This window comes from Neolamprologus multifasciatus, chromosome 15 (genome assembly GCF_963576455.1).
Source record: "Neolamprologus multifasciatus chromosome 15, fNeoMul1.2, whole genome shotgun sequence".
Taxonomy (NCBI): domain Eukaryota; kingdom Metazoa; phylum Chordata; class Actinopteri; order Cichliformes; family Cichlidae; genus Neolamprologus; species Neolamprologus multifasciatus.
In genome coordinates, this window is record NC_140453.1 from 10,596,779 (window position 1) to 10,621,208 (window position 24,430).

Sequence of the window (24,430 nt, forward strand, 5' to 3'; positions counted from 1 at the left end):
TAAAAGAAGAGGAAGACTGAGACAGAATAGCCCAGCTGTCTGCTCATAAAGCAGCCGATGGCTGAGGCGCTAAGCCCTACAGTGAAAGCAGAGCTTAGGTGGGTGACACAGGGCAGTAGACCCCAATCAGCCCATGGGGGGGTCTATAGTGTAAGGCAAGAGCCAAAGCAAAGACACATGGATAAACAGCGGGAGATGAGGGTCTGCGCCTGCAAAGCTTACAGAGCTAAGACGGCAGAGTAGGCAAGCAGGGACTGCATTCCCCCCCTATCCAGGAGTGGAGACAGTGGGGTTAAGGCTTTAGGTTTGGCTCCCCAGCTGAAAGACAAAGGACAAAGTAGGATGAAAGACACTGTCTCAGTCAAGTCAACGAGTTCATCAGAAAGACTGAGGAATTACTGTAAATTGCCTCAACTCAGCTGTGGGGAATATAGAGACAATTACACAGGGTCTTGGCATGTACCCACTTCTAAAACACAGCCTGGAATTATCAATTACTCTGTCCTCACTTCTCTCCACTACATGCAAACACACAACACTGTCCATCTCTCAAGCCGTGCACTGCTGTTGACCTGTAGTTAGCACAGCAGCCTGGAAACAGCTTGCGATGACAAGGTCACGAGTACGAGGTGACGAGGGCTCAGTCACTGCCTCTCCAAATCCGAAAGTAGGAAAGGTCTTTAACCACAATGGATTTCACACACAACCCTCCTCCACGACCTCACTGTAAAGAGGTATTAGCAGGTGCTGTTTTACGAGCTCAACAATGCGACAATATACTGCATATTTCCATTAATAGTGTGGCCACAATTATAAGAGCCTGAAAACAGCAACAGAAGAAGTGAGAGAGAAAAAGAGGTCTGGTGATATGAAGATGGTAAAACTGATTTGTTCTAAGCTTTTTGGTTTGATCAGGTTGGAAAAAACTACACAAACCAGCACTGACACTGTACACAATTGCATATTCTTACCTAGTCCACATCTCCAAAGCGTGAAAACACACTCTTTAATTCACTGGCCCAGTCTTGTTTAAACTGGGAAGGCTGAGTAACAGCCTTTTTTTTATTTTCTTTAGGGTTAAACCCAGGGAATAGGGAACTCCAGGCCTCGAGAGCCGGTGTCCTGCAGGTTTTAGATGTGTCCTTGATCCAACACAGCTGATTTAAATGTTAAACTACCTCCTCAATATGTCTTGAAGTTCTCCAGAGGCCTGGTAATGAACTAATCATTTGATTCAGGTGTGGTGACCCAGGGTGAGCTCTCAAACCGGCTCTCGAGGACCAACGTTCCCTACCCCTGGTTTAACCCAAGGACTAAAAATATACCTGTTTATACAAAAGACTTTCTTTTGGGCCAAACAGGCCTTGAGTCTACAACATCTTGTTCTAACTTTAACTCTTCCCCCCTTGGACACCAGTAGGGATAACCCTTGTTTTTCTTTTCTGAACTCAGCAGTTGTGTCATATTTCAGGTCTGCTTCTAGAACAAAATGATTGGGTATCATACAGTGAGAGTCAGTGAGAGTGATCTCTGCCTCTACAGTTTACTAGGGCTACCCTTGGAAAAACCCAGAACCTGTTCTAATGGTCATCAAACCAAAACTCACCATTAAAGGTACAGTGGAGGTCACAAATGTCATCTTTATGGGATGGTACCATGGTTAGCACTCTAATCTCACAGGAAGAAGGCCAGTGGTTTAAGCCCTGACTGTGTTTTTCTGTGTGGGGTTTTCTCCAATATTCTCCCACAGTCCAAAGACATGCATGGTCAGTTCTATGATCAATCAAGTGCTGTTTGAATGATTTGAATAAATACTCAAATTGAGGCCAAAAATGTGTTTCACAGGGTCATAAACACCTTCAGCCCTTGATCACAAAACTGAGTTTATTGAAGTTTGTTGTGAAATCCCAGAAATGCATTCAAGAGATCTCCCGTTCACACAAATTAGATTGATGGTAGACAACCAGGAGACAGGTTATCATAAAGTATCAGTAAAATATCTCAAAGTGGGTTCAATCAAATTCCTGACAGCAAGATAAAAAGAACTGAACTTGTTTTAGGCCAAACAGGTCAGACCTACTGTATCTATTTAATACCTCTGTCCTGTCTCGTCTTTTGATTTGCCCTAACAGGGTTTTCTTGAGAACTAAATCTACTTAGGATTTATTGTTTCTTATTGTTCCTCATCATTGGAAAATTATAATCCATTCACCTAATCTCTTACTACCTCCCTCTCTTTTAGATCATATTCATCAAGATCATCCCCTCTGACAGAGCAAGAAATCAGCACAACGGGGAGGTCTAAAGAGATATCGTACTGGAACAAGGGGGTTTCTTCCAAATCAAATCAGGTTCCTCTGATGTAATCAAGACGAGACGCCAGAGACGACCGCATAATCTCCCAGGGACATGCTTCCCTTGCTTGCCACGTTATTAAAAAATGAGGAGGAACAAATCTTTAGATTGAAAGACTGGAAAAATGGAATTATAATAAATCGGGGGAATCTGGGGCAAGGTTGGATAAAGCCTTCAGATACAGATGAGGGGCAAATCTTCACAGTGGTTTGTGCTTCTATGTGCGCGCATGTGTACGAGAAAGCGAGCAGGCACGCGCACATGTACTGTAATGTTTGGGCATGGTTGGTTATGAAATATTTCAATTTGCTCAAGATCAAGTACCTGACCTGAGCTTGTCTGCACTGGTGGGGAAAAAACAAAACAACCTCCCCCGGAAAAAAAAAAACAAAACCCACAGGAGTCCTAGTTGTCCAATCAGATAATCTGTCTGTATCTAAGGTGGCTTGTGGACTGTGATGCTTCCTGAATGGGTTCTCAATCACTTGAGGCTGTGCTTACAATAAAGCACCACATGATGGCACAATGTGACAAATGTGGATGCCAGATAGAAAAGGAAAACTCTCTCTCTCTTAATCTGGGCATTCATGATCTCCAAGATGAATAATGTCCCACTTTTATTACACAAAGTAATCAAATATTATTATAGCTAAATGTTTAACTTTATTATTTTTATGGTAACTTCAAAAAACAGCGCCCACAACTCAACGACTTAACCTGTACCACAGCGTGAGCATCGAGTGTCAAGACCTTCCTGGCCTTTACCACCAGATGGCCTTGTTGAATTGCACTTTAAAAGAACATAACACTGTGGATCTACTGCAGGCCATACATATGTCTTACACCTTTTCTTGTGTATTCAGCACAGGAAAAAAATAAAACTGAAATAGTGAAATAACTGAAAATAAGAGAACTGGTTATTGTTCCAATACAATGATTAGCTATACCACAAATTAAAAGGATTAAGAAACTCTTAAAAGCAACACCTTCTGCACAGGTGACTGAACAACCAGTCGTGGTTATTATATAGTTAACTAAAACTAAGCTCAAATAATTAGATAATCAAAAATAAAAACTTAAAAGAAAATAAACACTGACCAATATAATATTTTTAATAAAACAAAATTAAACGAGACTTAACAAACTTAATGAAGAGAAAACCGAAGTCCTTGTTTGTGGTCCCAACAGATTTGTGCCTTAGGTAATAGAAACTCGGTAATCCTGCTACATTTACTAAATCTTCTATCAGGAACTTCCTGGGTGACTTTTGATGAAGCTTTTTTTTGTATTACTTATCACTGTGCCACACTCTGAACTTTACATTGCATTTTATCACACCTGAATTATTGTAATAGATTTTCACTTGTCCTTATAAAACCTACCAGAAATGCAGGTTGCTCATAGTATCGGTGCGAGGCTTCTAACAAAGTCAACTATGTATCAACATGGCACACTGGTGCTAATTTAGCTGCACTGGCTCCCCATTCACTTCAGGGGGATCATTAAGATCTTAGTTTTGACTTTTAGGGTTCCGCAGGAACACACACCAGTACGCATGAGAGAAATTTTATATTCATACGTACCCAGCAGGTCCCTGAGATCATGTGATTGGGGCCTGCAGGCTGTGCAGCATCTCTCCCACTGAGCTTAAGAACTTTTGACTCTGTAGTATTTGTGCCATTTATACTGAAAGGTGATACATAAATGAAACATTACTTTACCTTTTACTTTCAGAAGGAGCCAAATCACTCTGATAACTAAATTAAAAATAAATTGGTTATGATTGTCACTTATAAATTTAAAGTTAAGTAAATAACTGATCTACGCACACCGGTCACTTCACTTCAACAATTCATCAACACAAGATGATGTCAGAGGGCAGAGAAGACCAGACTGCTCTGAGCTGAAAGGAAGGCCACACCAACTGTTACAACCAAGGTATGCAGAAGAGCATCAGTGAATGCACAACAAGGCAAATGAGCTACAGCAGTAGAAGACTACACTGGATGATACTCCTGCCAGCTAAGAAGAGGAAACTGAGGCTATAATTGGCACAGGCTCACCAAAATTGGACAAAAGAAGAATGTGGTGTATCCTGCCCTTTGTTAACGCCTCAGCCTCATGGTAGTGCTGTAAAGATGTGGGCGACATTTTCCCTGGCATACTCAGATGCTCTCCACAAACACCAGAACAAGAAACGTGGGACAAAAATCTGTGAGAAATGTTTCCAGCAACTTAGCAACGCTGGGGTTAAAGAAAGCTCAACGGCACTGAAGATGTATCAGAGAGAAATGTATCGGTGAATTTGTAAAACATTACTTGACGCCAAAGAGAATCCATACCTTTCACGGAGATGAAGAGCTCAACATCACACCTGCAGGAATGCGGAATGTTTCACGTTAATCATACTAATTTCCTGTTGGGTGTTGTAATGTTGATTGTTGATTGTCGATTGTTACTCTTTTAACTCCGTGTCCACTAGGGGCGATGTTGCACTCATTTTTGGTTGCTCCACATATCTTTCAAAAACTTGGGGGGATGGGGTGGACAAGTTCAGTGATGAAGACATTTACACTTGTGAGGGCATGAGTGACTTTTGCCAAGAGGCTTAACACTTTAATAGCTGTAAAATCGCTGTGTAGCTCCGAAAACCCATCGGCTGCTTGTTTGCTGAGTCCATTCTGTGCCTGGATGCCACTGTGAACTATTAATGGGATGGTAACGCCCTAACACTTGATGCCACATCCCCCTTCTCTTCCAAGTCTCTGGGCTCATTCTGAGAGAAGACACCCCGGGCAGAAGGCACAATGACGGGCAGCATCAAAGGACTCGAGAGGTTTGACAGCCCGGGGAAGGGACGAGGGCTCCGGGTAACCAGACCATTTAAAGTTGGAGAGCTCCTGTTTTCCTGCCCAGCCTATTCCCACGTGCTGTCAGTGAAAGAGAGAGGCTGCTACTGCGAGTTCTGCTTCACCAGGTTAACACTTTGGCAGTGCATCTTTTCCTCACCTCATTAAATGTATACATATATAAGCGCATTCTCTTAGGAAATTGCAAAGCCACTGTGATGTTTTGTTTTGTTTTGTTTTTTACTGGAAATGTGCTTATTAGTAGTTAGGACGATGTGAATTGTAACTAATGCACTGCTTGTGAATTTTTCCTGCAGGATCATATAAATTCTGCATATTTAAACACAAATATCGGTGCTTGTGCTGTCTGACATTTTTGTTTCTGCATGCAAGAAATTTGAATAAATGACTGCCAGTGCATCTTCTGAGCTGCCAGGTTGCAAGAAGTATTGGGGAGAAAATGTAGCTTGATCATAAAAGTTAGCTTCACAGTTAAAAACAGATGTTAAATGGCCATTTTAACATCCTATTTACACAATAATTGTCATAAATAGAGACCCTGAATCAACCACCAGAATCTGTTATGCCATATTCAAAAGCCAGCATCTCATGTAAGCCCCAAGAGGCAGGTTTAATATTTGTTTATTTTGAAAGTCTAGTAAGATTTGGCTAACAAAATGTAGAGACTGTTGGTCAGTTGTCAAGTGTTTTAGGAATTAAAAATATATTTTTACTATTTCTTGAATTTTATTTTGAAAGTCTGTCAAACTTCTTGTAACACGGGAAGTCCTTTAACTTTAGCTTTTGGCACTTAAAATTGTAAAGTAGCAAGAGTAAAGGTATGCCACATTATACATAGCCTGTTCCACAAATTTGCTAGTCTGGTAATATGTTATCACAGTGTCCGGGCTTTAACCATGTCAATCTAAGATATGTGTGACATATTCTAGCAGAAAAGTAGAAGTAGAAGTTTGGAAAGGCTTTTAATTAACTTTCAGTTTGGAAACAGAACCTGTGAAGGCAGATCTGTTCATAAATTGGTTCGACATACTGAAAGATCATCGTTGATCAAGAACCATTAAAATCAGTTGTGTAAAGCTTGCATTAACTCAACAATTGAGCAAGAGACACCATCCCAGACACAACGTCCTTTGTGACCTGCTCAACTTTACACAGTTCAGTGGTAAGTTGACCCCTGAGTTACAGTTGCTCTTTGCAATAGGTAATTTTAGTGTGTCATGTTTTCCCACTGGTTGCTCCGGCCCGTAAGTGCCTTATGTAAACCTAGTGTGACTGCGGATGGTAAGAGCCTCAGAATTATACTGGTGAACTTTTTGGCAGCTTTACTGATTCAGTGTGTTAAAAAGACAGCTGGCCTGTCAGAGGGTCTGCTCTATTAATACCACAGTAGGTTTTAAAGCCCTCCATTGCTATCAGTTACAACAAGCTACTAGCAACTGCTATTTCATGTGTCAAAGTTATGGAGCAAACATTTAAATGTCTATACATGCACAACTGAATACTATTATGCTACTACAATTCAGTATTACATAACCAGCTGCATTCTTGTGGATATGTTGGCCCTTTGAAAATAAATGGTGCAAAGATGTGTACGGTCTCAGGGTGATTTCTTTTATATCAACTCAGTGCCATCCGCAGGGTAATAAAAAACCACAACTTTTTTTGTAATTTATAGGACACAGCATTTGGCAAGATGTGGGAAGTGCAAGAAAGCCTTCTACTGCAATGTGAAATGTCAGGTAAGAAAACATCTTGCAAAGTTACAGCTCTTGTGTGAATTCTTTAAAGTGCACTGCGCAATAATTAAAAAAAAAACACATCTATATTAAAACTTGGAGCTTAAAAAGTCTATTCCAGTAGTCATAAAGCCAGGGTATATCGCTGACAGGTCGCCTGTCCACCAAAGGGGCCAACACATGGAGAAAGCACAAACCCACAAGCACAAACCCTCACATCTCATACTTACAGCCAAAATAGATCTACCAGTTGGACCGTGGGAAGAAACCTACACAGGCATGGGGCCTCTTTGAATCATTCGATTTGAACCCAGAACCCTCTCGCTTTGCTAACCACTGTTCCATGCACTGCATTCACTACTACGTTATATATCTCATCATTATTTTATGGGTAAACATGACATCTAATCAATGTCTTTAGGCTCTTCAAATGTAAATCCTAAGAAGTGTAAAATGACAAAAAAAAAATGTGCGACTGTAGAGAGGACAAACAAGTGGCGACACATCCTCAAGCTAAGCTCTATATTTCTGCTTCAGTACTACTAAAGGTACAGTTGACAATAAGTGATAAAATCAAATTACCCTGCTCTTGTAGCTCTGCTCTCAATGTTCCTCCCAGCAGACAAGTGCAAGCATTTGCAGATGCTTCATGTGCACATATAAACAAAGTAAGTCAGTTATAACATTTGATTTTATGTAAGATTGAAACCCGATTCTCCTTGGTGAAAGTCATCAGCTTAACTCATGGCACCATGAGAGCTTAGCTTACATCTTGAAATGATTTCTATGATCTTTATTTAAATATCTCAAAAGACCTGCTATTGGCCAAAGTCTCCCAACATTTGCTCAATTATTTTAGCCTGAAAACAGATCCCAGAGCAGGTGTACTGGTCTAGTTCTCTCTCAGACCTATCACATTAGAATTTAGTTTTCATATCCAGTGTCCAGTGACATAAATATATCATTCATGTGTCTTCTAATGTAGTCTCAGCAGATGTACAGCTTAGCTGAACTTGGTTGTTCTATGCAGTGTTGTTTATAGAGTTGGGGACTAAGCAGATAATTGAGTGGACCATTCCATGTTGGAGGAGTGAAGAAGCAAGGGTAACATTAGATTAACAGAGTGCCAGCATGCCACCATGCTACAGCTTAATGCCACAGCTGGTGGTGTCGCTTAGGGGTTGCCAACTGTTAGGCCTTCTGTTGTAGTGGGACATAAACTGTCAATAGTTCACTGAATTGAATGTACTCACATTTCACTTGGCCATAAAGTAAATAGATGCTTTTTTTTTTTTTTTATGCTATTATTGCATTTACGCGCTCCTTAGAAAGGGGACTGGGCCATGCACAAGCTGGAGTGTTCAGCAATGGTTGCTTTTGGAGAGAACTGGTGCCCGTCAGAGATATCCAGGCTGGTGGCGCGAATCCTTGCAAAGAAGGTTGGGTAGTTAATAATACATAAAATACAATAATCTCTTTTTGAATCGCTGTCCAGAGTTTCTTAAGGTCATTTCTGCTAACCATGTCTATTTTCTGCAGAAAATGCAGAAAGAACGATGCGTTTGTGAGAAGATGATGCTCATAGGAGAGATGCAATCACGTGAGTACTTATTTCTTTACAACACAAGGAGAAAAAACATACATGATTTCTTGATGGTGGCTTGGCTGTGGTTGCTCTTTATGAACTACACTTATCTAGCCACCTGTGTAGTATCTGTGCAAAAACACTCTACAAGTCAGTCCAAGAGATCCCTAGATACCCTCAAGATATCTCAGAGAAAAATCCACTGAGAAACACCCTCAACCACATCTATATATACCCTATAGATGTGGGTCAAGTGGTGTCCAGACTACATAACAAGTGTAAATGCTTGAACGTGAAATAGGAGCTCTTGGGCACACAGTGCAGATTGCATAAGTGTCTCTCAAGTCAAATGATGTTTGACCAAGTTAACAAGAAGAAACTTATAGTTCTTAGTACAGTGCAAACCATTAAAAAATGCATTTAGTTCATTTATGTGAAAATCCAAATAAATCATGTAAACGCAAATAGAGTTCAGTACAAGTGGATCAGTTTTAGTGGCTTAACAAACAAAAAAAATGGTCTGGTACAAGGACTGGGCTGAACATTAGTTCAGAGTTCAAAGAAATATTTAATAAAAACTCAACTGTAACCAGAGCTCAAAAATATAATAGACTTAAGCCTCGACATTACTGATAAGACAGGAAAATAACAGGAATCCAAAACTCAATTTACAAAACACTTTAGACCTCTTTAGACCCATCAACAAGTATAACCAAACAAAAAAGAAAATCTTAGGGTGAAAAAAGCACAGCACCGTGAAACCAGTGAAACAATAAATTATTTTAAATGAAACCAAATTATTTTATTGTAACAGACACAGAGGATGAAGATAATGAGAAAAGAGAGATGACCGAGGCAGACATTGCCAGATTGCATCGCTTTTACTCCAAACATTTGGATGTGCCGGACCACAAAGAGCTACTCACGCTCTTCTCCCAGGTAATGCTTTGTTATACCATGTAATTTTGATACAGTGAAGACCTTAAATATAAAAAATAAATGCAGGTATTGTGGTATGAAGTGGTAAAAGTTTTCTGTATCTGTCCTTGTGGCCACTGAGCTGAAACGGGTGTTATAAAAGTGGTGCAGAGGGTGGTAAGGACCCATTAATTACCCACAACCATTCTCCACAGTCACTTGTGTTACCTCTGCATCAGTATAGGAAGGAATCAATACGGTCTGTTGATCCAAACTGGATTTTACTGACTTCTGGGTGACGTGTCAAACGCCAGCTAGTTGATAGCTAAGCCAAGCCAGCACACACAGTTGTAGTCTAATTTTCATCATAACTCTTCTCTGTTCTTCTCTTTGTCTTAAACAATAGGTTGGCTGCAATGGTTTCACTATAGAGGATGATGAACTTTCCCACTTGGGTACTGCAGTCTATCCAGAGTAAGAAAGAAATGTCACACACGTGCATATGAGCCCTTTTTGATCGATGACCCAAAGGCATGGGCAGAACCTTTCTTCATAAAACAATAATATATGACAATAGGAAGGGAAAGCAAAAGTCCAAGAGACTGGCTCAAAGGTCATATGGAAGTAATCAAACTATGAAATGAATTGAAATGAGCTTTAAAGTCCGAAGAGACAGCGTTACAACAGCGAGTGCTGACAACTGGAGGGGAAAAGCGAACACAGGAAGTAGAAGAGCTAAGTGAAACTGATTTTGGGATTTCCTTAAAAACAGGAATTGACTTAAATACAACCCCCACACCATGAAAGGTTTTATGAACACACGTAAGGTTTCAGCAGCACATATACTGTAAATTGCCTCCTTACATAACTCTACCTACTGTTGTGTCTCAGTGTTTTGTTTTGTTTTGTTTTTGATTTCCTGCACTTTGTGTTTTCTAATGACTTCTATGGATGTCAGACTTTTTTATTTAGCTTTAAAGGGCAATTTGGTTGAAGTCACCAAAGGCCTAACTGTCCACAGGCAGCAATGTGCATGTTACTTATACTGCAAAGTAGTTCATCAGTGTAGCTGCCTTAAAAATTAGGATTAGCAAAGAGTGGTGCTGGTTTAGCTCACTGGATTGAGCAGGCAACCAATATGCCATAAGAATAATGCAGAGGCCTGGGTTTGAATCCACCACTAAAGCCATTTTCTTATTGTCTTTCTCCCAGTTTACCTGTCCTCTCTCTAATGTCTATAGGATAAAAGCTTAAATCCCCAAAATATGTAAATTAGCTTCGGAAAACCAAATCAGCATAAAAATGTGATGCTAGAAGGAGAGGAGAGAAGAGAAGACGATGAGTATACCGCCAGGACTTTTCATTTGAGCAGGGTTGTCAGTGACTTTGCTGAGTGCAAGACCCAAAAGATGACGTTCTGATGGGCGTGTAATTTGTGTTTTTTGTAAAGGATTTTAAATATTGTTACCACATGTTGAACACTCGTACTGTAATATGCGCATATGTAATACATGAGGAAGCTGGTCAATTGGAAATGATTGCTGAATGGGGAATTCCAGGATGGGGCTTCTTTGGTACGGTGACTTCATCCAGTCAGTCTGCAAGGACCTGCGGTTTATGGGCTTCTCTGGTTTGTTCCATGCTTACAGACATTGCAGTTGTCCTTATTTTACTTTAGCAAGCTAAATCTGTTTTTGGCTTGTGGTAACCTATTTGAAAAAGATGGTGGGAGTTTGTGGCACAGGCTTAAAAAAATGTGTCTGTTGCCCTGACTTCTGACTGCAGTTGTTGCTCATGAAACTGATGAATAGCTAGATTATTGATTATTGCTATATGTTTTTCCAGCATGCAGCCCTGGTAATAACATATGTCAGTGTCATGCAAGAGCTCTGTGCAAGCACAGTTTTAGCGTTGTAGTAATACCACTTAAAAATAGTGAGTGATTATGCAAATGCTAGGAGTAATACTAAGCCTCAGTTTTCCCTCCTTATCCATAGTAAGAAGGGTTCGCTTTTGATTAAATCACTTTCTTTCTTTTGATATCTTTCTCTCTGCACAGCATGGCCCTGATAAACCACAGCTGCCTTCCCAGCGTCATAGTCACGTACAAAGGGACATCGGCTGAAGTTCGGGCGGTGCAGGACATGAAACCTGGAGATGAAGTGAGGAAAAGAGACAGCTGCTATTAGAGGGGGTTGGGTTTTGATCTTTTTTTCTTTTAAGTGTGTGTGGAGGAGTTGGCTGGCCTTCCTATGCTAGGGCAGCACATGCTAGTTATGTCAGAGTTATTTGTCAATGGAAGATCGACTGAACAGCTTTTATGTTGGTAAAAAAAAAATGATTTTTTTTATGTTAAAAATTAAACTGTGCAATCACAACTTTATTATAATCACTTAACATCAATGCTAGAAACAGGGAAAAGAGCTAGCCTGGCAAAGATGAAAAGGTACAATTATAATAATAAAGTTTATTTCAACTGAGCTCATCTTGTTTGTTTTATCAGCGTAAAACTCTTAGAATGACAAGTTACAAGTACATTACTAAAAAAAAGATAAAAGAAGAAGAACAATGTGATTGAGACACCAGTCTAAAAATTGTTAAGGGAAGGGTAGAGAACAGCAACATCGCTAATGAAAAGCACCATGTCAGTGATAGGTCAGTGTGTCAAGAGAAGCAGGAGATCTGGTTTGAAGGAGGGATGCAGCAGCGGATTTCAGCCAGGTTATTTTTAGCAAAACTTTTGCCCTGCGTCTTAGGAGCTATGTGGCAGCAAAGAAGAGAAAAAACAATGTCAATGACAGAGAGTGTGCTTTATTTTGAATGTGTGTGTTAAATCCCCTTATAGGTGCTTATCAGCTACATAGACCTCCTCTACCCAACAGATGACCGCAATAACAGGCTGAGAGAGTCCTATTACTTTATCTGTGACTGCCAGGAATGTAAAAGCAAGTCAAAGGTAAGACCTGGTAAAATGTAGAATGGAGATTAAAGCCAAAAATTAATAATATGCATCATTTGGATGGGTGCACTTGTAAGGACTGGGAAATGCTACATGCCACAAGGTATGTACTCTCACCGGCCACTTTATTAGATACACCTGGCTAGTACTGGATTAAATCTCCTTTTTCCCTCAGAAGTGCCTCAATTCCTTGTGCCATAACAACGTGCTGGAAACTCCTCAGAGATTTTGGTCCATATTGACATGATGGCAACACACAGTTTCTGCAGATTTGTCCACTGCACATCCTTGATACAAATATCCTGCTCCACCACATGTCACAAGGTGATCTGTTAGACTGATATTGATGATTGTGGAGGCCATTTGAATACAGGGAACTCATTTGCATGTTCAAGAAACTAGTTTGGATTTATTTAAGCTTTGTGACATGGTACATTTTCCTGCTGTAAGCACCCATCAGAAGACGGGTATACTGTGGTAATGAAGGGATGGAGATGATCAGCAACAATGCTCAGTTGGTACTAAGGGGACTGAAGTGTGCCAAGAAACTACCCCCCACACCATCAGACCACCAGCAGCCTGAACCATTGAACCATTACTTTCATGTTGTTTAGACTAATTTCTGACAAAAACATCTAAATGAACCAGGCAACATTTTTCAATTTTCCATCAACAAGGCATTTTCACCTAGAGCACTGCTCCATTTCACACAATTCTCTATAAACCTTAGAGATGGATGTGTGAGGAAAATCCCAGTAGATCAAAATGAAGTCCTTTCTTCCCCATTCTGATGCTCAGTTTGAACTTCAGCTGGGCATCTTGACCATGTCTACTTGCCTAAATGCACTCAGTTACTGCTATGTGCTTGGATCATTAAGATATCTGCTTTAACAAGCAGGTGAAGAGGTGTACTTAACAAAGTGGACAGTGAGAGTATAATTTAGGAATTTGGAAAGCATTGTTTTGACTCTCACACTCTCTCTCCTGTCTTCATCTATAGGACAAGGCAAAGTTAAAAGTACGTAAGCAGAGGGATTCCACTGAGCCAGATGTCATCAACAACATGGTTCGCTACGCCCGGAAAACTATCAGAGAGTTCCGGGAATTCAAACGCACAAAGAATATCCTTCAGTATCAATAGATATCGTCTTGTGCCTTCTACATTTTATCGTAAACTTCATAAGGACCAAAAGGTGAAGAGAACTGTCAGAGTACTGTCAACAAGTTGAAACATATCAGCAATAGTTCAGCATTCAAGCCTAAGTTCCACATTTTCCTGCTTTATTCCAGTCAGTATATTATAATTATTGTCTTACAGATGAAATAGCTGCTTGACATTTATAATTTTTAAATAATTTATTTAGCTACTACACATTTCTACCAGCAGCAACACCATGACCGACGGGAACTACAACAACAACACATTTCTGTACCTTAACACGTTTATATGACTGTTTGCCGTAAAGATAAACCCTGATATCAAAGATAAAGTCACAAAAGTTAACAAGCGTTTAACTGGGAACAAAATGAGGATTGGAGATTTACACAAGTACTGAGTTGTGACCTTCTGAGGTGGAATTCTTCTGTCCCACAGAAGCCCATTTGAATCCTTTGCCAACTATGAGCTTGTAGCCTTGACTCAGTGTCACCCCCTAGTGAGTTGCTGGAGATGTGCGAGCAGAGCCTGGAGGAAATGGGAGCCGTCTTTGATGACTCCAATGTGTACATGCTCCACATGATGTACCAAGCCATGGGGATTTGCATGTACATGCAAGATCTAGATGGAGCTATCAGATATGGCGAGAAGCTTCTCAAACCTTACAGGTATTAACATAAAAACATGTCCCGTCTCCCCCCCACCCCCCACCCCCCACCCCCCTCTGCTGTTCTTTCCAAATGTATTTGTTGTTGCTGTGTTTTTGTTGTTTGTTTTGTTTTGGAGGGTGGGGGTTGTTGTTGTTTTTTGGGTACTTAAAACTAATCTATTACAGACTGTATTCCTGTAGGTTTCTTTATTCTGGGTAATGTGTTCATCTAAGTTTATTTGTGCCTTAATCTTCTATTTGTTTACATCAGAAAAATCTAAATATGAATGAATTATGCTCAACTAAAACCAATAAGCCACCATACATAAATACATAATTTCAGCTTAAAATCAGCCTTTTTCAAATCGCTGCAATTTATCAACCGTTATGATATTAGCTCATGTTTAAAAGCATTTTTTAAGTAGTATTTTTATCCCAATCTCCCAAAAGCTTGTGTTTGGAGTTTGGGGTTTTTTTGTGTGTGTTTTTTTTACTAACTGTACTGCGACTAAAAAGATCGGTGTTATCTTAGATGTGTCTTTTTTTTCTTTCATTTGCTTATGTGATCTTGGTCCAATGCAGTCATCTCTATCCACCTTACTCCCTTAATGTGTCATCCGTCTACCTGAAACTGGGCCAATTGTACTTGGGACTAGAGAGGCAATCAGCGTGCACCAGCGCTCTCAAAAAGGTAATATGACCTGCTGAGGTTTTACATTAGACTGTCTAAATACGAAATAAATACTAACCAGTGAACAACTATTAATAAGGTAATAGCAATATTTTTTCTATTACACTGCCTGGCCAAATAAAAGTCACCAGCTAGATTTAACTAAACTTAAACAGATAAGCACTTATCTCTGTATAATTACTTGAAGTGATTGAAAGGTCTAGGCTAACCCTAACTAACTCTTATTTCTTAAAACAACCAGGTCGAAAATGTATAATTATGTTTAATAGTAAAATCAAGCGCATTTCTACATTCACAATGTGAAGAGAGAAACAGGAATCAAACAGCTGTGTAGGCCTAAGGAAACCACTCACAATTGGTTAATTAGAAAAGATTGGATCTGGAACAATGGATAAAGGTCTTATGAGTCTGGCTTTACCCTGTTCCACAGTAATGAGGCATCAGGATAAGAAAAGAAGCAGATGAAGTGATGCACACATTATGGCTAGTCCCTACAGTACAAGCCTGTGGGGGGCAGTGTTAGGATCTGGGTTTACTTGAGTTGGTCAGATATTATGTGCCCAAAAAATGAGGTCAGCTGACTACCTGAATATAGAAAAGTGTTCACCTTTAGTATACCTACACATTGAAATAACATAATAACATACATACAGCAATTGTGTGATGTTAATTAATAATAAATTTACTTGCATTTCTACAGGCAATGGCTATAATGGAGGTGGCTCATGGGAAGGATCACTTTTACATTGAAGAGCTGCGTAAAATGATAGCACAAAAATAAAGAGAACAAGAAAGAACCAAGACTGATCCAGACTGCATACACTTTCCAAACTTTGTCTTATCCAAATAATTTATCTTGGTTTTTTCAGGAGTACAGTGGGGCAAAAAAGTATTTAGTCAGCCACCGATTGTGCAAGTTCCCCCACTTAAAATGATGACAGAGGTCAGTAATTTGCACCAGAGGTACACTTCAACTGTGAGAGACAGAATGTGAAAAAAAAATCCATGAATTCACATGGTAGGATTTGTAAAGAATTTATTCGTAAATCAGGGTGGAAAATAAGTATTTGGTCACCTCAAACAAGGAAAATCCCTGGCTCTCACAGACCTGTAACGTCTTCTGTAAGAAGCTTTTCTGTCCCCCACTCGTTACCTGTATGAATGGCACCTGTTTGACCTCATCATCTGTATAAAAGACACCTGTCCACAGCCTCAACCAGTCAGACTCCAAACTCCGCCATGGCCAAGACCAAAGAGCTTTCGAAGGACACCAGGAAAAGAATTGTAGACCTGCACCAGACTGGGAAGAGTGAATCTACAATAGGCAAGCAGCTTGGTGTGAAAAAATCAACTGTGGGAGCAATCATCAGAAAATGGAAGACATACAAGACCACTGATAATCTCCCTCGATCTGGGGCTCCACGCAAGATCTCATCCCGTGGGGTCAAAATGATCATGAGAACGGTGAGCAAAGATCCCAGAACCACACGGGGGGACCTGGTGAATGACCTGCAGAGAGCTGGGACCAAAGTAACAAAGGTCACCATCAGTAACACACTACAACGGCAGGGAATCAAATCCCGCAGTGCCAGACGTGTTCCGCTGCTGAAGCCAGTGCATGTCCAGGCCCGTCTGAAGTTTGCCAGAGAGCACATGGATGATACAGCAGAGGATTGGGAGAATGTCATGTGGTCAGATGAAACCAAAGTAGAACTTTTTGGTATAAACTCAACTCGTTGTGTTTGGAGGAAGAAGAATACTGAGTTGCATCCCAAGAACACCATACCTACTGTGAAGCATGGGGGTGGAAACATCATGCTATGGGGCTGTTTTTCTGCCAAGGGGACAGGACGACTGATCCGTGTTAAGGACAGAATGAATGGGGCCAAGTATCGTGAGATTTTGAGCCAAAACCTCCTTCCATCAGTGAGAACTTTGAAGATGAAACGAGGCTGGGTCTTCCAACATGACAATGATCCAAAACACACCGCCCGGGCAACAAAGGAGTGGCTCCGTAAGAAGCATTTGAAAGTCCTGGAGTGGCCTAGCCAGTCTCCAGACCTCAACCCCATAGAAAATCTGTGGCGGGAGTTGAAAGTCCGTGTTGCTCAGCGACAGCCCCAAAACATCACTGCTCTTGAGAAGATCTGCATGGAGGAATGGGCCAAAATACCAGCTACTGTGTGTGCAAACCTGGTAAAGACCTATAGTAAACATTTGACCTCTGTTATTGCCAACAAAGGTTATGTTACAAAGTATTGAGTTGTATTTTTGTTATTGACCAAATACTTATTTTCCACCCTGATTTACGAATAAATTCTTTACAAATCCTACCATGTGAATTCATGGATTTTTTTTTCACATTCTGTCTCTCACAGTTGAAGTGTACCTCTGGTGCAAATTACTGACCTCTGTCATCATTTTAAGTGGGGGAACTTGCACAATCGGTGGCTGACTAAATACTTTTTTGCCCCACTGTATGTCTTCACGGTTATTTATCCTACATCTTTCTATCAGTTAGACGCAGGATACTTTTGCAACAAGCAGGCATTTATTGTGGAATTTGCATGAAAATGTGACTTTGTGGATGGTGTATTTTTTTTTTTAATCAAGTAAATAACTTTGATTTGGCTTGAGACTACAGCTATACTTTGTAATCCAAGAGTTGAGTTGTTTATGGAGGTACGCAAATAGGAGGATCAATGCATCATCCAATCAGGAGAGCTGCATCACCATATGGGGCCTGTTAAATAAAATTAATGTATCCCTGTGATGGCGGATGCTTCAGCACCTCCTAGAACTCCTTCTATCTGATGTTGTTTCACTGTGATCTCGATGCTGCACTTTTAAAGAAAATAAGGCTTTATTGCATAATGAGCAAGTACAACAGCTTCAAACATGTCTGGGGAGAGAAAACTGAAAAATGCATATACAAAACATATGTACACATATTGAAATGTATTTAGAAGTTCTGCCAAAAAAATTTAAAAAAGAAAACTTGAGGGGAAAAATTAAATATTAACAAACAGTGGAATGCTGTGTGAGAAAATACTGTCAAAGAGAACAGGAGTGCAATAAAACACTTAAATGTCAAGAGAGCATGAAGCTTATATTTATCAGAGAATATATACATTGAAACAAAAATTTTAATCCATGCATAGTTTACTATGTTGCGGTATTTTAAGGGTACCAAGTCGAGAAAGGAAACTCTATAAAAACACTTGCAGAAATCTTTTTTCAAATGCCCATTATGTACAGAGTTATGCTGGACATGGCTGGCTTTGCATTACAATTCAGAGAAGCAGGAAAACATATTACATAATCATTCAGAATGCAATTTTACAAACAGGACATGGCAACACATTTTTCTTCAGCTGGTTTGGATACGATTACTAGAATTTCTTTCTACAATGAAACCTAAAAAGTAATGAATTTAGCCAAAAACCTAATCAGAACAAAGAGTGTATCAGCCAATCAGCTTCTCCCCGTAGTTACATATTACTACAATAAGGCACAATGACACATCATACACAGAACTTGCTGCATATTGACAAAGTTGTATCACCAATTCCAGAGTTTTGAAATGTTTATGATGATAAATGATACACACATATACATATATATATATATATATATATATATATATATATATATTAGGGGTGCAACGATACTCGTATCGATATTGAACCGTTCGATACAGTGCTTTCGGTTCGGTACGCATATATATCGAACAATACAAAATTTTTAATTTATTTTATCAACTTTCCTTCTGACGGTGCTGTCTGTGTTGAGCGCTCAGTGGATCTGCGCTCGACAGTGCAGCCTAGGCGGAGTAGTCGAATGCAGATTCACTGAGCGCAGGGCAAGCTAGCGAGACAGAAGTTAAGCTCTCCTTGCAACATGGCAAATTGAACCTCCCCCACCCTCATTCAGATCTGGCGTTTGGAACTATCTTGGTTTTCATGTGATGTATGACCCTGAAGGTAAGCGTGTCATGGACTAAAGTAAAACAGTATGTTGGATGTGCCAGGCAATGCTCAATTACATTGGTGGGAACTAGTGTGTTAGCGCAGTTAGCTCGTTAACGTGTTGGCCGTCCAGCCCCACGCACGGGGCGATCCGCGGTAGCTCGTTAACGGAGATTTGCCGTGTTGTGGCGTTAACGTCATTTCAACGAGATTTACGCTGACAGCACTAGTGGGAACACAACAAATATGACTGCACATTTATGCCGACATCATCCTAGTGCAAAGACAAGTGGAAGCAGAGAAAAACAACAAGCAGGCATGCTACAAACTTTACCCGAGTCATTTAGACAGCCGTTAGCACATGATTCTCCTTATGGGGACCTGATATGTTTAATATGCTGCTGAGAATATAGCCCAGAAGAAGCGTATAGTATAGCTTTTATTTTGGAAAGAGCCATTTCTCTGTAATAAACTCTCTTTTCCAAAGATGAGTGATTCCTCAATCAGATACAGGGCTTGCAAAATCGCTAGCGATTTTTCCAGTCGGGCTACCAAAATCTCTCTGCCCTGCCCGTCGGCCTATCGTAGGAAGGAAAAATCTATGTCAATGCTTTTGCATTCTTTCGGAAATGTAGCTGGGCAATTATGTCATTGGCATCGGTGAGCCACTGTCAATGTGACATATTGAAATCGCGTTTTAATTTGCGCTTGTTTTTTGCTTTCACTTTGCAATCGCGTGAACTGTGTATAGAGAGCGACAGCACTGATTGGTGAGTGATGATAATTTGCGCACCAATTCCTCTGACATCGTCTTATCAATCATTAGCTTACTATGCAAACATGACAAGTGAAATCTCCCGCAGCTTAAACATGTGAGAGGTTGATCGCGCAGAGAATCGCTGAGCATTAAGTGAGTGCGTGTGTAAAAGCAGCAGGATACATATTTTAGTTCTGCTGAGCCAAATAAGACAGGTCAGGGTGAAGCAGTGACAGCCAAAGAAAAGCTTACCACAAGTTATGACAAATCAGACTATAAGGCAAAAAGAAAGTGCAGCTTTATGGTTTCATGGACAAACGAATTTCTGTGGCTGCAATATGACGAGCTAAATAACCAGGGCTGCACATAAGTGGTCCGCAGGTGCGCATTCGCTGTCAAAATAAAAAACGCGCACAAGATAAGAAGTTGCAACTCCTGTTTGCGTATATAAGATTTTCAGGAGGAGGACAGACATTTGTTTAGAACTCTTAAAGATGTCGAAGAAGCTCCTTTAAGCAATTACTGTGATGTACCTCCGCCTCCAAAGAAATGTCAGAAGGAGTCCGAACCACAAAAGAAGCGTGTATTCTCTGAAAAGTGGTTGCAGGAGGTGAGCTGGCTTCAAACAAATGATGAACGCACAGAGATGTGGTGCAGAATGTGCCGTGAAAATTTAATAAATGACAAATTAAAAAGGCATGAACTTTTTTTTTTGTATCGAAAAAATATCGAACCGTGACACCAAAGTATCGAACCGAACCGAACCGTGAATTTTGTGTATCGTTGCACCCCTAATATATATATATATATATATATATATAAAATGTATTATTCTTTAGATGATAAAGAATTGCTAAAGTGTACTTTGTTTGTCTGCCTGAAAGGAGCTTAATAGAAATGCCTCCTCACAAAAACACATTGGGGTTTTTCCAAAAACTTAAAAAGAGTTCAAAAGATCAACATGGTTGCCATGGCAAAGGTGACCACAGCCTTTATAGAAATAAATAAAAACATTTCTTACAAATTTGAAGTAAATACTTGCTGTATTAAATCAATACAGGAATAGGATCATTTTAGAACAGCGATTTAAGAATACTTTTGTTTGGCAAACTCTTTCAGAGTATAGCAATAATACTGCTGCCACCTACTGTTCATGCAGCATAATGCCATTTCTAATGATGGCTAAATGAGAAATGTACGAGTCGTGCGATCTCTCCTAATTGAAACTGAGATTTAATTTCTCTAGATACTTCTTAAGAAACCTGAAGCTGAAAAAACCTGAAGGAATATGCATGTTTCACACAAAAAGTCCAAGATCAAAGGGGGAGAAGGAACAAAATGTGAAATACACCGATTAGGAGAAATGGCTGTCAGTTTCTATACAAGCCCACCAGATCCGTTCCTCCCTTGAGGTGAGTTTTGGGTTAGAATTTACATACAGATGAAGTGCCACACAGAAAACACGAATCTCTGTTCTTCCTTCCCTCCAGCTACCAGTATACTGTGTTTGTTGTACTGTCCTCATGCTGACTTTAAGTACTCCGGATCAGCCGATAGGTGCTCGGGTTCAAATAAGGCGGGAGTTCTTGAGAAACTGGATAAGAACCTGGTGGACAAACTTATACTGGGATATGGTCTGTACCATTAGCATCCTCTGCTGCCTCAGCTCTGATAGCATTGTGGGAACCTCCACGGGCTGAAGGGGAGAGAAGAAAAAAGAAAGAAAAGGACAACAGTGAGAGCCGGTCAAATGTTTTTGATTGAGGTGTAACTTCATGTAGAAATAAAATTAGATAAAAGCGGGATTATGTATATCTTGCATGTAAAATATCCTAATTTACCAAGTAAAAAACCTGCTTCTAAGGGATGCATGTATCCTGCGACTGTCAAAGAAAGTCAGGGACTCCAAAAATGTTCTATACCTTCACTAAATTTTAAATTTGCAGCCCTTTAAGGAAATCATCCACACACCTCATTGTGCTCCAAACACCTGATCATGAGCTCAGTTAGGATGACCACTCCAGTACGACCTACGCCGGCGCTACAGTGCACCACCACAGGTGGATTGAGGCTCTTTGAGGTGTCCAGCATAGAGTTAGTGTGTCTCCTCACAGACTGGATCTCCTCCAGATATGCTGCAGAAAAGAAAAGTCAGATTGATGTCATGTTTAGTCTTTATGCTGGCTCTGTCCTTACACATATCTGATAAAGCATATTTCTAATAAATGACGGGGCGGTCGTACTTACAGAGAAATCCCAGTACATATTCAGGACAGCCCTGCTCAGGCCAGTCTGTGTATTGCAGATGCCAGACCGTCCTCTCCTGGCCAGACAGCAGGTGTTTAACCTTCAGCCCCGTAGTGGCGTAGCACCCTGAGTCCGTGCGAAATTTGGTGGTCACCTTGAACTTGCCGTGAGTGGCTGAGTTGTGTTTGGAGCCCAGTTTAGGCCAATAGCGGTGACTCTTGGACCTGCCGCCCTCCTAGATGAAAGGAAGACAAGCGCCAGATGAGAAGTGATTCGTGGGTGATGGGAATGAAGAAAAGAAGCAGATGAGGCAAAATAGATGTCAACAACGAGTTCTGGCCCTTAGAAATAAACCTAAAGTCACAGTGACACACACTCACCACAGTGTCATTTCTCTCACAGACAGGAAGCTTAAAAAAAATCCACATCTGTGTGTATGTGTGTGTCAGTGTACCTCCTCGGCAGTAACCATGGCGATAACGTTGACCCCCTGCTCCCAGACCATCTGCCAGAAGTCAGCACAGGTGTTGGCTAGTGGACCCTGGGTAGCAATGTAGTGCCATGCCTCCCCTCTGATCATGACCTGGGAAGACATTTAGAATCAATTAGTGGATATTACAGTATGCAGTGCATATGCAATCAGCCTCAAATATACAGACAAACGCTTTTTTGTTTATCAAGAAATTAAGCCAAATGAAAGAAAACAAACACAGGAGCAAGTCTAGTAATGAACAATGTCATATTATATAGCTAAAAGTAAATGACTGGCAGTTTAGATATTCAACATACAGTCATGTAAAATACTAAGCACACCAACACTGCTTCAGTAGGATTAAAAATGGGAAAGTTGCAGCCAGGTGCTGCTAATCAAATGCACTTCATTAAATTATCATCAAGTCCAAGAATTACATCTCAGACTCTAAAGGCCTTAGTTAGCATGTTAAATGTTAAAGTTCAAAACAGTACAATTAGAAAAAGACTGAATAAGTATGGCTTGTTTGGAAGGAATGATAGGAGAGACCCTCATCTCTCTAAAAAAAATAATAATGTGGAAGCATGGCTTAGGTTTGCAAAGTTGGACAGATGAGACCACAGTGGAGATGTTTGGCCCTAATGCACCAACACCTCCAGCACAAACACCACGCACTGTCAAGCACGGTGGAGGAGAGGTGATGATTTGGGTTTATTTTGCAGCCACACGACAAGAAGTATTCTAGAGTCAAATCTGAAGTCTGTTTGGCAGCTAAAGCTTGGCCAAAAACTGGGTCAAATGTGACAAAAAGCCAAAGCAGCAAATCTACAATCAAATGGCTGAAAAAGGAAAGAATCAAGTCAAGTCCAGACTCAAACCGACTAAAGTGCTGCAGTAAGACCTTCAAAGAACTGTGAATAAATGAATGCACACAACCCTGAATGAACTGAAGCAGCTGAGCAACTAATTAAAATCATACAGAAAATCATTACATTCGTTCTACAAGCTACTGAATCATGGGATGTACTTAGAATATAACAGAATTGTATAGAGTCTAGTGAAAACTTTATTTATTTATAAAAGTACAGCCAGCGTTTAAAATTGCTGAGTATAAGTAAAGTTTAACTGTTGAAAATGTTAGACTGATAAGACTGCTGGAAGTAAAAATAACTGATGAAAGCTAATGGCTGAAAAGACGGTTCTCATTGATAAACAGCTAACGCAGTTTATCGTAAATAATAAATGGCATACTGATGCGATTGCTCAGAGTAACTGGCAAGCTAAAAGGAGTCCAGGTCAGGTTTAAAGTCTGTCTTACAGGGCAGAACAGAACTGGCAGAAACCAATGTATTAAAGTCAATGACTGTATATAAACGATAAATAAAAAATAGTGCTGGCTCCTCACAGAAGTTCAGCTCACCTACAGACATCTATAATATTCACAACCACTGGAGGGCAGTGTAAACACCTGTTACTTTTATCCACAGCGGGATCGCTTTTCTTTCATTTATAACTCTATTAACTCCTTATCTCTAGTTTTCTTCCATGTCCCCTTCCTGATAACCACAAGACCACAAATAGCACTTAAATACGTCCAATCTTTAGCTCACTCCGACCAAAGAAACTTGAGTACTATTACATAAAGGGCATGTCTCAGCTGATTTCTCAGGCCACCTCGTGACTATAAACACTGTATTAAGAGACGGATGGGGAATAAACAAGGTCTTTTTGTTCTGCGGCAACCACCTTAAATGACAGGGGAGTAAGAGGGTTACACTGTGGTAGGCAGCGACTCAGTGCTGCTTTGGTGCACAACGTACACATGGCATGCAGACACACGCGTATGCACAAGCTTGCATACACATACTGTTTGCAACTAAACATGAATAAAGAGCCAGTGAGAGCGACTCAGGTTGTTTAAGAGGGTTTTGGAGTTTGGACAACATTCTTTGGGAATTCCACAAGCTCTGGGAGCTTAAAGGCACAAACAGCCTTCAATAGCTGCCTTTCATCCTTTCCTCCGAGCCATTCCCTGCTTAGCAATGACCACAACAAAGACTAGAACAA

The 24,430-nt window shown here is 40.3% G+C and overlaps 2 protein-coding genes across 2 annotated transcripts in view; one reads left to right on the forward strand and one right to left on the reverse strand.

Annotated features, from left to right (window-relative positions):
• The first annotated feature begins 4,155 nt into the window (after positions 1-4,155).
• On the forward strand, positions 4,156-15,787 carry LOC146501628 (N-lysine methyltransferase SMYD2-like). The gene is made up of 12 exons (XM_085132326.1): positions 4,156-5,332; positions 6,901-6,964; positions 8,290-8,400; positions 8,501-8,561; positions 9,361-9,485; positions 9,871-9,938; positions 11,524-11,626; positions 12,310-12,420; positions 13,424-13,544; positions 14,073-14,247; positions 14,811-14,919; positions 15,620-15,787. Exons 1-12 carry the CDS (start codon positions 5,163-5,165, stop codon positions 15,698-15,700), a joined length of 1,299 nt encoding a protein of 432 aa, XP_084988452.1. The 5' UTR covers positions 4,156-5,162; the 3' UTR covers positions 15,701-15,787.
• Positions 15,788-17,763: 1,976 nt separating this feature from the next.
• The window catches only part of LOC146501629 (tyrosine-protein phosphatase non-receptor type 14-like), a 45,225-nt gene continuing 38,558 nt past the window's right edge, over positions 17,764-24,430 (reverse strand). The window contains exons 17-20 of the mRNA XM_085132318.1: positions 22,346-22,474; positions 21,892-22,126; positions 21,616-21,779; positions 17,764-21,340 (exon numbers count right to left, since the gene is read on the reverse strand). Coding sequence (XP_084988444.1) covers positions 21,212-21,340; positions 21,616-21,779; positions 21,892-22,126; positions 22,346-22,474 — 657 coding nt within the window. The 3' untranslated portion in view covers positions 17,764-21,211. The remainder of the gene's footprint in view (positions 21,341-21,615; positions 21,780-21,891; positions 22,127-22,345; positions 22,475-24,430) is intronic.